The sequence below is a fragment of the Balearica regulorum genome, chromosome Z (genome assembly GCF_011004875.1).
Source record: "Balearica regulorum gibbericeps isolate bBalReg1 chromosome Z, bBalReg1.pri, whole genome shotgun sequence".
Lineage (NCBI taxonomy): Eukaryota > Metazoa > Chordata > Aves > Gruiformes > Gruidae > Balearica > Balearica regulorum.
In genome coordinates, this window is record NC_046220.1 from 51,050,227 (window position 1) to 51,065,720 (window position 15,494).

Below are 15,494 nucleotides of genomic sequence, written 5' to 3' on the forward strand. Positions count from 1 at the left end.
TGAGAAAGATGAGACAAGGACATTAAGAGCAAGGCTCTGTTAATACTGACCACTGTATAGAAGGATGTAGCTGATACTTCAGTAAATGCTATTTAATCTCACAGGACTTGTCACAAGTTACATTAGGAATTTTTGTTATATTTGCTATTAAAATTCTGGATAAATGAAGTTGCAAAACTTACCTATCTCTCAAAAAAGTTGCATCATTTTAAATATGTGGTCACTTGTAAGAACTCCAGAGGAGGAACCGTATCTCTCTACATGTTCTCCTCCTACTCCCATACTGTGATCCCTTTCATGACAGGTTATTGCTTCTTATCTCTTGGAAGCTCTGCAAAACAGCCAGACAGATTGATTTTTCCATTACTGCTATGGCCTTTTCCTATTAATATGTGAATAATACTTACTTGTTAGATATAGTTAAATCACCCAAACTATGTTAAATGAGTATCCTTGGTCTGGGAGAAAGCTGCAGAAGTCAGGTCTAACATCTTTTAATGTTAGCCATACAAACTTAGGCACAGGTGTACTAGACTGCATGCTTTAATATAGGTAACGTTCCCTTCTTTCTGCATTACACTCTACAGGAAGTAGATCTCAAAGAAAGCAGCAAGATATTTCTGAACATTTCAGTGTCACTTATAAAATCATTAATTTATTCTTGTATATGTGTGTTTTGTTTTTAATCCTTGATACCATTGCTTTAGGATTTAAGGAATCAGTAGTATAAACTATTTAAAATTATTCTACTGAAGTCCAGTCCATTTTCTGCACAGGTCCTCAAGGGCCACTGTAATTTTGGTAGAAATGCAAGGAACATTATATTAGGAACTCAGGGGAAGGCATGTATAAAAATGCCTGAGAACTCCTCTAATCTGCAGGCAATTGCCATGGTAGAACATAATGGTACTTTTCAAGAGACTGTAGAAAACCATGTTTTGTTGCTTACTTAAGGGCCATAACCTGCAAGTTGTCATCTAAATACATGATTACCTATCAGCTGGTACAGGGGGACCCTGATTTTACTGTTCCTCTCACTATGCAAAGTCATTGGGTTTTTTTCCTTTCCTTCTGTTCTCTTTCTGTCTTTCTTGGAGGAGTTTCTGAGGAAAATCCTAGTCAGGAAAAATTTCTGTTTCTTTCCCTACAAAATAGTGTAGTACACAGAGTCAGTCCCATTACAGAAAATTTTTAGCACTATGTCACAAAGGCAGAATTACAGTGCATGACTTCTGAAATGCCTAGCAGTACTCTTTCAGAAGCATTTTCTGGCAAAAAAGCGTTGCTACACCCTTGGATTTTTATACCTGCTTTTTAGCAGGTTTGAACAATGGCTACAGTATTTAGCTGCTGCAAACTCACCCAGAAACTTTTCATTATCCCTACTCCCCACCCCTTTCAAATTAAGCAGTAACAGGTGTCCAACCACAGTTACACCAAGCCATGCTACTACCTACAAGCTACTGTACAGCTACCGTACTTTTATCTTCTCTGTACCTTAAAATCTTGCCCCTGGGGAATGGGGGGAGGGGGCTGCACTAAAGTTTTGGATTCTTAGGTGAATCTCTGCCACATTCATCTCCTGCTGTTATTCTGGGTCATTCCTGAGCCTGTTGCACAAACTGCCCGTGACTTGTATGCCTAAGTTAAATGCTATTTAAAAAACCAGTACAAAGATAGTGTTAATAATTCAGATGCATATCCTTGCAAGGGTCAGTACATATGTTGGTTGCATTATGAAGATCTTTAAAGACAATGATTTCTTTTGTGTTAATAAATGTCAGTGTTCCATTTGTGTGCATAGGAACATGCACTATTCCTGGCATCTTGAACCTTCTTTTCCTGGCATCTTGAATCTTTTCTTTGTCAAGTTAATGCTGGTTTCATGTTGGATATTGTAGTGATCTGAGGTAGTTACAGTGATTGTGGATTAACTGAGTAAAGTGAAAAATTAACCTTTGAAATAAAGACTAATTTCTACTTGAGATTTTCAATAGCCTCCATCTCTATATAGAGTGCCTCACAATTTATGCTGCATATACCCTGACAGTGTGTCTAGTTATTGTTTAGAGAATGTAGGCATCAGGCTAACAAAGTAATTTGCCCAAGATCATGCCAGAATGTGAACTAGAATATGAGTTTTTCCAGTCCCAGATGAGCATCTTGAAGCTTATGGGGTTATCCTCATCACTCAGAAGTATTCATGGGATTCTCAGTGGTGGGATGGGAAATGACTGAAACCAGATTACAACCTGGCATCAACACACTCTTTGTAGAAAAAGCAGCCAAGTAAGGCCAGGCTGAATGTTTTAGCCATGATACTTATCTTTGGAGTTTCTTATGCCAATCCATATTATTTTATAAAAATGCATAGCTTTTTTTGAAGATTTTTCAGATTTAGTTACTTGAGGAATAAGCTGACATTTTCAGGTTTCTGAAAAGTTTGCATAAATTTTGGGTGGTATGTATAAAAGATAGAAATCTTACTAATTAGTTAATCTCCTTCAACACTTTACACCATTGACGCTCTCTTTAACTCAAGGAAGAGGAAAAGAAACATGAAACCTCTAAACTTTTTTTCCTCCATCTTATAATTTATAATGGCTAAATGGATAATTTTTAAGTGTGTGTAATAAAACTCACTCTTAGGCTGAAACATTGTATTTCAGGTTCAAGCTGAATCCAATTTTTACAGGCAACCTGTTAACCTCTAGGCCAAAATTAGGTAAGGTTGTAATGGAAATGCTGATGAGCCTTAATAAAGCAACTCTCCTAAATGACACCATTTCGTCTAGTATGTGTATATACACTATATTACTCCTATTATACATACTGTAAATGGCACATGAACAAGACCAAATAACTTCAAATACAACAAATGTGTGTCACATTGGTGCAGAGATTTAAAAAAGGTGGTGAATTTGAGAAAACCTTTTATGGTAAAATAAGAATACCATTTTGTAAACCCTTCTCCTTGCAGTACAATTAATTACTGAGTTCATTAATTAATGAACATATTAGAGAAAGAACACCATTACTGACCAGTGGAGACCTGATATATTACTGAGTCAATAAACTATTGAACATGAAACAGGACCTTTCAGGAGAATTTTTTTTTCCCATAACCCACAAACACATATATTATTCTTGCACGGTCAGCACTTCTATGGTACCCTTATATTTCATATTACTAATTCTTTTAATCACGCATACATACAGCAGTGTTTTATAACCTAGCTAATGAGTAATTGGACAGGTGACATTGGGACTGAGGCCCTGAAGTGTCAGGCATAATAGAGCAGGATATTTCTTTTCCCCACTAGGTTTTTCAGAGTAAAAGATAGTAAAAGAGCAGATAGGGTAGGAGGGAGAAAGGACTCTTGTACCAGAGAAATACAGATTTTAAGTGGCTCTACAAACTATAAATAGCTTTAAATTGTTGTCTGATGCAGATAAGTAAGTAAAGAGATAAAACATTTAAAATAACTCTGAACCTTTTCATTGTCAGCAACCAAGGAGTTTAGCCTGGCCAAGTTAAGCTGAATGTAATTTTCTTTAAGTCAGTATAGGTAAGGTAATTCTTTTTTGGTATGCAAAGAGGGGAGGTTGTTAGAGGGGGTGGGGGTGTGTTAATTGTTTGGAAAAGGCAAGAGCCTTCATAATGTTTCAGTGTCTCAGGGACCACAGGTACCAAGCACCCTTCCTCCACCTTAGCCCCCAAGTAATCATTGATTGCATCTAAATCTATAGAGATATCTTTTCCTGGCAGCTCTGGTAGTTACAGTAGATTGTTAATCTGTGAATGATCAGAATAAGCCTCTCTGTCTGAGGAATCTCCATGCAAATTACATCTAAATGCATGCCATAAATTTATTAGTAGCAGTTTGAAGTGCACAGGTCATCTTCTACACTATTTAAAAACATATGTCTGTTACACATTAAAAAGAGTCTCATTCAATTTATATTCATTTTTCAATGGATGTAGCTAGCGCCTGTCAAAGTAAACCTGTGTAATTTTTGAAATAATTTTTAAAAGGGCGATGAGATATCAATAAGATGTATTATTTAAGCAAATTTTAGATCTCTGCATGGGATTGGAGTTTTAGCATGACTACTTTGAAATAGTTTCATTTTTTGCAAAACAGAGAAATATATGTTTGACAAAGAGGGAGTGCTAAGAAGCAAAAGACTATGCCTAGATATTGGAGAAAGTGATAGATGCAAAGGAAAGTTACAGGAGGTTTTATGAACTAGTCATATTCTTGTACCTTGATAATTTTATCCTATTTTGGGAATACATCAAATCCATGACTCTTTTCTGTAGTGGAGTTATATTTTATGCAAACTCCAAAAAGGAAACCTGAGAATAACCTTTGGATACCATGGAGGAAGGGGAAAGAGGTCCATAGTTTTCCTTTTCATATGTTTTTGTTTCCTCATTTTACTCTTGGTTTTATTCAAGCTGATATGCTGCTATGGTAAGACATCACTAGTAAAATTTTCCTTCAGGCAGTTGATGCAAAACTAGGAAATTTGTGGAACATCTACAGAATCCTCATCCTACCACCTTCCCCCCGCCCCCCCCCCCCCCCAAAGGAAATAGACCAATTCTTTTAAAGACTTTAGGAATGTATTCATCTCCATGAGACAACAGACTATGTTACTGAATAAGCATTTTGGTTGTCATTGCTCAGCAAAACTGATGTATGGTTTTGAAAGTAAATTAATCTCTACTTAAAAGAATAAGACATTAATATGTGTTTTCTGTTTCTTTTTACAGGCCATCCGCTGTACACTGGTAAATTGCACATGTGAATGTTTTCAGCCAGGGAAGATAAACCTGAGAACCTGTGATCAGTGTAAACATGGCTGGGTGGCACATGGTAAGAAATGTCTATTCTGGGCTTGTCTTCTCTGTTCTGTCCATCTTTCCCAGTACCTTTAAATGCTGAGAGATGGTGGGATATAGACAGTAGTGATATCTATTTGTCTGTACATGCATGTGCATGCACGCTGGCTTTGTGCATGTGTATACATGCATGTGCTTTTTTTTACAGCAATTTCTAGGATGAAAAACTGAGGGTCTGTTATTCTGGCAACAGCTTCAAGTGCTAGTATTAGCTTCAAGTTATTCTGGATTTCAACAGCTTGTGTACAGCTCAAAAGAATTATTCTAGCCACCAGAAAATAATGTAGTTCTAGCAGGGCTTAGCAGAAAGGTAAAAAAATTGTAGTATGGCTGCACAGCAGAGTTTGTATTGCAAAGAAGCATCAGCCTGTAAGTCACTGACCCTAATGGAAATTCAAACATGCCAATGCCAAACTTTCAGAACGTGGATGTCAGAGTGAAATGAGTGTAGCCTACATGGCTCAACAAAAGTGTGCATATATGATGTGTGAGTTGAACCTCTTTTCCCATATTTAAGTAGCTGAAGAATGAAAGGAGGGAACAGAATCCCCAGGTCCTATATAAAGGCATCAAAATACACTTACAGACATTCCATTTTATTTATCCTTTACTATTTTCCATGTTTGGTGGGGTTTTTTTCTTGACAGTCTTGATTAAGTTATGCATGAAAGAGAAAGAAAAGCTGTATACACAATTAGAAGGCAAATAAGGACAATATCTAAAATGGTTTAATAAAAAAAAAAAAAGGAAAAAAGGGGAAAAAAAGAGAAAGATTACTATGTTTACAGAAGAAATTAGTGTTGGAAAGTTCTTCTCATGATCTAGACTATTGGCACCTAAGCAAGCACAGTCTTCATTCCCCACTTCTCCCAGACATTCATTGGGTTATATTCTATAAATTTTATTTTATTTTGATGAGACCTGAAGTGGAAACTTAGTACTTCCCTCCTAAGATGCACTTGATCTCTATTTATTTAGTTCACGTCTGTGTGTGTTTGTGCCTGAGTATGCTGACATACTGCAACTATGAATGCTCAACAAATTTAACAGCACAGACTGCCAGAGAATTTTTTCAAACATTCACATACATGGAAAGGAAAGCAGGAATACAGGTACCATGTGTCACTGCATAGTAATATAGACAGCCTGCCTAGAAATACCCTAGCACCACCAATCTGGTAGCTGGTTGTGGATTTATTAGATTATATTCTCTAAGGACACAGCTTATTTTTACTCCTCTTAATTCCCAGAAAGCTATCTTCAGTCACAGTATAACCAGACTCACATTTCTTGGAAGGATTGCTAAACCTCACAAAATTTGTATAATTCAGGCATGCTTCAGGCTTTGTGTAGAATCAGCATCTGAGGTTTTGCTGATCCACAGATATAGAAGACTTGTCTAGCTATTTTCCAGGGTGTCCTCCTGTTGAGTAATAGAAATTAGGAGTCTAGCGCTTAGATTCTGCATATGCGCATCCCGCGTTTTCTTTTTAACCAGTACATCTTAGAAGACTGTGACCAGATTTTCCTGACAAATTCTTCCCTCGGAGGTCGTTGAATTAAAAATCAGAATATATGACAGTAATCTGAGATTACCACAGTGTGTGTAATAGAAATGTCCCTGGTTTACAAATCCAGAAAGTTGAAAGTTGAATGTGCTGAATAGGTATACCTGAGTGCTTAACATTCCAAATAGTAAGCTATATACTACTGGAAAGTGTTTGTTTTACTACTGCACCAACCAAAGAATGCACTGATTTTTTTTTATTTTTTTCATTATTTTTTTTAGTACACTTCATGTACATTTGTCTGGAGTATTTACTTTTTATGACAGAGTGAAACAAGTCAGATGTATGTTTCATATACATACTCAAAGCGCAGGCTTATAAATTACTTCCTGGAGACTGTGATGCATCTGCCTCAATCCTTGATCTTAGCTGTTTTGCAGGATTTTGAGGGCAGCAATCAGGAGTCTGATCAATTCATTGCACTGTAATGCCTGGATTTCAAAATGACTGAATCAGGTTGCTGTTCAGAAGTGATTTTCTTCAAACCGTTAGCACAGTACTTTCAGAAGTTGTTCCTTGAATGCAAATAGTATTTCCTGCTGCTTTAATTAAAGGGTTTCCTTCTGATTTTTATTAATGAATTTCAACTCAGCTCCTTGACACATGATGTAGTGCTTTATAGAATGTAATTATCAAAGAATAGGTGTTTCCAACAGGAAGTACCGTGCTTATTCAGTTCTGATAACCTAGAATCATAATTAACTGAATAGATCAAAAATAGCTTAGAATTGCAGTCTTCTCGTGCTATACTTGACTAATGTCTGCAGAGTTAATTCAAGTTAATAACTGCCATTTAAAATGTTGGAATTCTTGGAGTGAGGAGGAAAGGGCATACAGCCACAACAGTATTACTGCACTTAGCAACTGCTGGCCTGTTCTCTTTTTTCCTGCTTCCATTGTCTTTCTTATGTGTTTCCTTGCTCACCTAAAATGAGCTGTGCACATCTTGAAAGGGAAGGTTTCCTAAAAATTCAATTTCTTCTGTCTGGAGTCGCCAAAAGTAGGATTGTCAATATATGAACAGATTCATCAAAGAAGTTCTTTTCTGGCAAGATAAATATTTCTGTTGGCAGAAGTTCAGCTTATCGAGTTTTGACCCTGCACCCCTGTACTGTAGTGGTAATCCTACCATCAGTATTTTTAAGGCTGAAGCCAAAAGCTGCGTAGAGCATAGCAGCATTCTCTTGTACTGCTGTTCATAATGGAGAACGGGTTATTGCTGGTGTGAATCTCTGGATATTTGAAGAGATTTGGGTAACTATACCATTTTAATTTGTTTTCAGTTGAAGCCTGGCTTCCATATTGTCAGTGTGGGTGGGGATTTATTTTCTAAAACAAAAAAATAAATGGTTTAAATTGGATAAGCCATTTCCTAGGCCTCAAACAGGCAAACAGATAACAGTTAGATGTTTTGTCCTTCTTTTTTTTTTTTTTTTCTTTTAAATGGTTAAGATATCTTGTATAGTCCATATGGTAAAAAATAAAATTGTATTAAAATTTTAGTAGTCAATTATTTTTAAAAGATGTTGTTTGTATGTTTGTCATTGATGTCAGAATAATAATTACCATACTGCTAGCAGAAATACTCGTATTACACCTAGTCCAACGGATCAAAAGACCAAATGCAGTATCAGTGTAAAATACAGTCTACCCTCTCTCATAATCGTTTTGCTCTAAAAAGGTGTGCCAAGGTGATATATGTCATAGTGGACTAAAGCTATTATTTATGACATTCATTCTACTTATTTTACTTTCAGTATGTCAGACTTCACAGTGACTTAAAAAACCACAGTATAATAATATTATCGTTTGTTTGAAATCATTGTCACCTTGTTTCAAAGAGAGTCAGAAAATTAGAAATACTAGTTTTGCTGTCAAACTGATCACTGGTGAAACTCAATCAGGCAGCAGCAGCATGTTTTTCAGATGTTTTTGGTATACTGTGCATTCGTGGACTAGCTGAATTTCACATTGCTCAATCTACTCTAGGAAATGAAGTACCCTGTGAATATTTTTGCTGACTTGCTTCTTCTTTTTTTTTTTTCTCTCAGAGGAAGCTGATCCTTAGTCCTCCAGTGATCTTTGATGTCTTTTCATCTGCATCATGCCAATCGGCACAGCTTGGGCTGGGCTTTATTCAAGTAGGCTTTAGTACCTCTCTGAGGTATGATGAGGCCACATATGGCCCCATGTCCAGTCCAAGACTTGGCCAGGCCTTTTCTCTAGTAACTTTGAGATTAAATTCCTTTTGGTTTTAATGAAAATGACATTAACTAGTAGATTTTGCTACATAGGGCTAATCCATTACTCTTTCAGTTTTAAAACTGCCATCCAGTGAAAGGTGCATGAACTCATGCTCAGAGACTTGCCACGTGGGTTACACTTTCACCTTGTGAAGGAAGTTTTCTGCTGCCAGTGTTTATATAATGCATGTACTAGCTTGCTGCAAAAGAGACTAATAACGAAAACAACCACCTCCACTATAAAATGGAGAATGCTCTGTCATGAAGTCAGATGCATGACATGACTGTGACTTCTTCATTCAGAATGGTTGAGTTCTCTGAATTTCTACACAGTAGTTAGTGAAATTGTCAGGTAAAAGAAATTTGAAGTGAGAAAAAAAGAAAGGAAGAACAGGTCTAAATAAGTAAAGAAAAAGAATAATGCTGTGGAAATTTTAGAAATTGCATCTCTCCCTTACTGAAAGGACTTGGTCCAGGAAGAAGGTTTAGATTTTAAATGTGAGCTGGATGGGAATGAGGCGGGAAAGAAGAGGAGTACTATGTTGAAATAAAAATCAGCGGGGTTCCTGTATTATTTGTCTTAGTCCAAAGCTATTAAGTGAAAGAAATCCAGATTTGCAAAGTCAAAGATCATCTCAAACAAAACAAACCAAACAAAACAAAACAAAACAAAACCATGTCACAGATCTTAGAGTCTCTCTAAAAGCTGGCAGAACTATCGTGTTGTTCTTTACTTAAAAAAGGAGATAGTAGAGAATAAATACTAAAAAAGGAAAAGACAAATGTAATCTTATTATTATAGTGTACTAGTAAAATAATTGGGTTATTTTTTTATTGTTCCATAGGAAATAAAAAATAATCTCAATTTTAACATACTGAACACACTTGTTTCCTTTTATTCAGTTTATTTAATTCTTTAAAATGCTTTAAAATTATTTGAGAACATGATAGATTTTTTTTTTTTTTTTAGTTACAGATTTTTAGCAAAGTAATTATCTACAATTCATCGATAACAAAAGCTAGCTCTTCATGACTTTTAAAGTACAACTATTTTAGATCTAGTCTGGCTTTTCCTGTCTTTTACTGACAAAATCATTTTAATCCATCTATTACAACTTCCTTTTGACCCTGAAGGCTGAGACATATTTTTCATTACTCAGTTGCTTCCAGGAACCTTACCTGATTAACATTCATTACTTGTAAACACTTTTTTAAGTCCCCTTTCTGCCTATGCCATCCCTTTTTGCTTCCCTTCAGCAGCAATTCCCAAAGCGGCCAATGCAGCACAGGGAAGATGCACTCTGTTATCTTGTGGGTACTCTGACCCAGTATCTGGTTTTAAAACCTACCACATTGGTAGGAATGATGTGATGTAGTGTTTTCTTTGGGTTACTTCGAGATCACCCTTAATGCAAGTCAAGCTGAGGTAAAAGCAAATGAGAATATCCAAGTATTAGACAAATAATGTGTTTCAAAGGTTTATAAAACACAAGTGACAGAGAAGAAATAATGCTTACTTGCCCCAAGATCAAATGAAAAGCCTTCCTTTTCCATCCTTGTATTCAGCTGATACTTACATAACCATATGGTCAAGGCTTTAGTCCTCATGCAAATTTGATATCTTCAGGCGTCAAGTAAGGTTTTCCCTGAAGATAAACCACAGGCTCTAACTTACATATGTTCACACTCACACCTCCTTGGATTTCCCTGGGGGTCCATTCAGATTAAAATATTTTTTCTTTTCTTACCTGCCACCCCCAGGACATCTTAATGCAATCAGGAAGAGGTTACACCTTTCTCCCTCTCCCCAACTTTTTTGGCTCATAACCCTGGGTTTGAATATGCCAATGATGTCCCTTGGATGTTGTCAGGTGAGATTATATCTGACCAGACATTAAGCAGTCAGCCCTAAACAAACTATGACCCATTCTGAAGCATAGTGCCCTTTTCTGCTGGGTTGGGCTATATTCACATCTCAAAGTGGACATTTCTCATTGTGAACATTTTATTGTCTGAAAAACTTTTAATTTGTTAATCACACTTTGTACTACTCTCACAGATCTGGCATTAATACCATCAGATACTCATTGGCAAGTCCAAAACACATATAAGGCCACTTTTGTAGCTATGATCTCCCTTGACTAGCTATAAAATACCTAGAGAAGTTTAGTCTAAAGGCATTTCAAAAGTATAAGATACTGATATTTGGTGCCCATCATTACTGAATTTACATTTTACAGAGGAAGCTTCATCCCATTTAGCACACCCAATACCATAAGATCAAATGCTAGGAGATGTCTTGGACAATGATGTCTTACCCTCTCTTCTTAAGGAGAGAATCCAGTAAGGAAAAAAATAGACTTGCTATAAGCAAGATGGAGCAAAGACAATAATGATTTGTTAATTAGCACTTGGAATTCCTCTTTCCAGGCATAGTGGAGGCTGCTTTTTGGAAAGGTAGTCAGAGAAACCCTTGAACTTGCCCCCTTAATTGTGGTGATACATGGCATATTGTGGTTCATTACATGGCATAGATTCAAATCATAGCAAAATAGTGTCTGGTGCTCACTACTTGATTCCCAGATAAGCAGGATAAATTCTGTGGGACCTAAGAGTGCAAATCACCCACGGATTTGTGGGGCAGCAGTGGTGGACTTCTGCGACATGCATTCACAATTCTCCAGGACGTTTAGGTGACAGTACCTGCTTACTTGTCTCTTTCAACACCTATGCTGCTGCACATGAATTGCTGTGATGTGCTAACCACTTTATCATTTTATTACACTTTATTACATCATAAATTTTTATATCTTCTTAACGATCCTACAAGAAGCTTAATTGTTTATAGGAACATCTTAATTAACTAGAGTTCAGTAGGTTAAGCAGAACACAAATTGAAAGAGCTCTGAATGAAACAAACCCTACCACTCCATTTCATATAGCTTCATAAGGTTAAAATGGGATTTGACTGCAAGAGTAAAAAATTCGTACTGCTTTCAGATGTTACAAAGTAACGATAATACCATGGGTAACTTTACCTCAGCTTTCTGTTTAGCAAATGTGAAATTCAATGGAAAAAACATTTTATTTTTTTCTTACCTAGTAGGAAGAATTTCAATTTGATCTGTAGCATTATGAGGAAACTTTCCCCAGATTCATTTAGCAGACAATAGCATTACTTTATTATCCCATTTCCATCTGGATTTTAGAAATAGAAAAGATAATTCAAGAAATTTATAACATGAGTCTCAGAGACTTCTCTAATTATATTCTAATTGATTACAGTTAATTTTTCTGAAGTATGTTTAACCGGAGCTTTGTGAAATGGGCACAGTACATGAATTGGAGTGGGAAAGATTGATGTTTATGAATGGCAGAACTAGCTGTATGAACCAGTCTTCCCAGGATCTGAACATCTTCAGTGGTCAACAGCTTTAGGACAGCAGCTGTTCCTGGGAAAACTGAGGTGCTTTAGCACATGTGGAAAAACATTTCATAGGCTGGAACCAGAGTTACACCCTAGACTGAAATACCACCATGGTCTTGGCCTGCCTTTGTGAAATGCCTCTACAACACAGTAGCATCCAAATAGAATGATCTTAACAGGTGGGCAATGCCTGTTGTATTTTCATTAGTTTTCAAGGCTGCGTAAAAGACGGAGTAGGTTATCTGGAGAAGTGGTGGAATTTCCCCCACTGTGAATATCAAAGACTCAGCTTAACAAGGCCAGAGATAACCAAATCTGAGGCCCTGCTTTCAATAGAAGGCTGCATCAGGCAATCTGCAGAAAACCCTTCCAACCTAGACTTTCTGTAAATCACACTTAATGGAATTTGAGGTGCATTTGGATTAAGATGGAAACCCTCCAAATCCAGACCACAATCCAGGACTCCCAAATGTACTTACTGCCTCACTGTATATAGTATGTTAACCAGATGGCATTAGGGCCATTAAGATACATATTAACTCCTATCTCACCATTATTATGGGAGAGAATATTTTTAAGAAGATGTTAATGGCTGATTGATAGGAAGGAGGCATTTGGCTTTGGAGACAAGAGATAGGAAAGATCAAAGATGAATGACTAGTCAAGGTAATAGAAAGAGATATATTTCGTGGCTTCCATTATAAATTGTAGGTTTCAACAATGACACTGTCAATCCGTGTGTCAAGGAGCAGCAAAGGTGGAGCTTCCCAACAAAGAAATCTGAGCCAGGAGTCAAGGGCAACTCCAGCACTGGCCATGCCTGCACCATAGGCACAGTTCCTCAAGGTCTGATCATGGTAGTCAGAAACAGATTCTGGTAAATGGGTCCATTGACAACCTCAGGCATGGCAAGGGAATGAATCACATCAAGGGTCCATCCAGGGATTCCAATTGGGAACAAAAGAATGTCAGGCCAGAGACAGGCTGAAGATCAGGCTGTAACATGGGTCTGAAGGTCATCTAGAAGACAGGACCACAGACAGGCACATCTACAATGTCCCTTAAGTAGGGAATGAAGGTCCAGGCCTGAGCTTTAGGACGGGTCCTAGACCCATGGTCTGAGAATGCAGGATGGAGAGCTCCAGAGAGGCTGGTCAGTGCAGTGAAGGCCAGTTGGTGCACTCCAGGCCATTATGTCATGGACTGATCAATAGTTGCAGTGTCTAGCAGAGGTGACAGAGGACACTAACACACACAAAAGCAGCTGTGTTTTGGGACACTCACATGATTAATTTATATGTGCTTCTCCGTCAGGGTAATCATCACTGCTGAAGTCCTCCTTCACATAGGCACAAATGCACACACTGATGGAGAGGACCACAAGGTCCAAATCCCACAGAAGAGAAGAGGCTCTGTGTAATCTTCCATATCATGGTCCCCATGGTCAGGTGTCTTCATTCATACAATATGCCCACATAGGAAGTGCTTATTAGCCCAGATGTTTTCCTGAGACCTTGGAATGAAAGTCCTTTACAGCTTGTTCCTTTGAACTCAAGAGCTATCAACAAGGAGGAGGGAGAAAAACCTGCCACTTTATTTATTTATTTAAGGAGTCAGTTATGAATTAAAAACATGATCATGAGGTACCACTACACAAAATTAGGTCTAACCTTCAGTTTACAGGCAAGAAGTTAGGAGAAAACATTTTGGGGTTTTTTTGTTCTTTTTTTTTCCCTGTGTAATCATGTTTTCCACTCTCAAAGAAAAAAGTTTTTGTATAGAAAGAAAACATAAAAGAAAACACCTGTTTGGCTTGCAGGAATTGGCCAGGGAGGCTGTTTTCCTGACAGGCCAAAAGCGACCAGCACAGGGCCCCTTTAAAAAAAGAGTCAGGATTTTTTTTTCCCCTTTTTCAGGTGAGCATTGGCAGAAACTCTGACAAGCAGTTCTTCATATTTTATTATGTTCTTGTCTGGCAGAATCTCTGTCAGGCAAAAACCTTGTCAGCGGAAAACCTGTCGTAGGATCAGAGGAGACAAAAACAGGTGTCACAGAGGCAGTCAAAACTGAAGGAAAAAAAAGATTAGGCTAAAGAGAGAAAGGCAGACAATTACATTAATGCCATTGCTTTTATCTTATAGATGTGTGTTATTATCTCGGGGTGCTGAGTGCGCAATTGCCTCAAAGAAAAGTAGACAGGAGACAAGGGGAAACTTGATAGTTATTAACTGAAGAGGCAGTGTGTCAAAGCTGGATGGGGTTCAAAGTTTTGCAAAGGGATAAAAAAAATTGCAGACAGCAAGCAACGTCTGTGAACAAACTGTGGTTCTGCTTTCGGCTACATAAACCTAGTAGCAATCTAAATGTTTCAACTTGGAATCAGATCATAGCCAGAAATATTAATGAAAGTTTTCATTCAGGTGTTTTTTAATAACATTTATTTTGTGTACATGCAACTGAATGCTGGGGATTTTTTTTTGATCTGTTATAAAAATGTTGTTAGAGCATGAGGCATGGTGAGGCATGAAGACATTTATCAGTTTAGTTGCTGTGTTGTTTGGGTTTGAAACACCTATTATCAACACACATTTAATTTTAAAATGCTATTAAGAATCCTTTTACTAAGTGTGAACATCTGTACATGCAAGCTGTAAATTAGAAGATCACATAGTGTCCCTCTGTCAGAGATTAAATGTATTTGGCAAATGGTTTCCATTATAAGCTTTTAAATACAGTAAAAGGCAGAAGGGAAAAGCTGGTTTTGCCTATAAAACAGAATATGCTTTACTTACTCTTCTTCCATGATCTTTTGACATCCACAGTGTCTTAGCGAACCTTTCTCTTCTATCTGGATTAACTTGTGAAAGGGATGAAGACAGAAGTGAAATGGAGATTACCAAAGGATGCCATGTTGTAGCTGGAATTTATACCCAAACAAACTGACTCAGGATGTTCACCCACCCATATAAATGTTAATGTCCCATGGTCTCTGCGCTTGTGCCAGGGGTGGATGGGATAATTTCCTACACCATGAAAATATTTGAGCCATTCAGTAGACACTGGCAAGTTTTCTTAGTCCTTAGTCACCTTCTAAGCATGATATATTTGAGGAGCAATTTTTTCCACCTACAAAATGCACCACATCATTACAAGATGTTACAGGTGGTATTAAATCTGCATCCTGAGGGAGGCTAGCTTAGACCACCTCTTGTGACTGTAGTAGTTTGCCTGTCCCTCCAGCTTTTAGCCATTCATAAGCTGTCTTCTCTTCTTGAAAGGATTTGTTTCTTCTTTTTCTGTGGTTGATGGAAAACAAGAAAATCTACAACTCTGAAAAATGTGAAGCT

At 37.3% G+C, this 15,494-nt stretch overlaps 1 protein-coding gene across 19 annotated transcripts in view; it reads left to right on the plus strand.

Annotated features, from left to right (window-relative positions):
* Window positions 1-15,494, plus strand: part of BNC2 (basonuclin zinc finger protein 2) — a 341,926-nt gene that overhangs the window by 216,226 nt on the left and 110,206 nt on the right. For all 19 annotated transcript variants that reach the window (XR_012833169.1, XM_075741074.1, XM_075741075.1 and 16 more), the window contains one exon: window positions 4,781-4,883. Coding sequence is in view for 13 of the 19 variants with exons in the window: in XM_075741074.1 (XP_075597189.1) it covers window positions 4,781-4,883 (103 nt within the window). In the remaining 6 variants the exon portion in view is untranslated. The remainder of the gene's footprint in view (window positions 1-4,780; window positions 4,884-15,494) is intronic.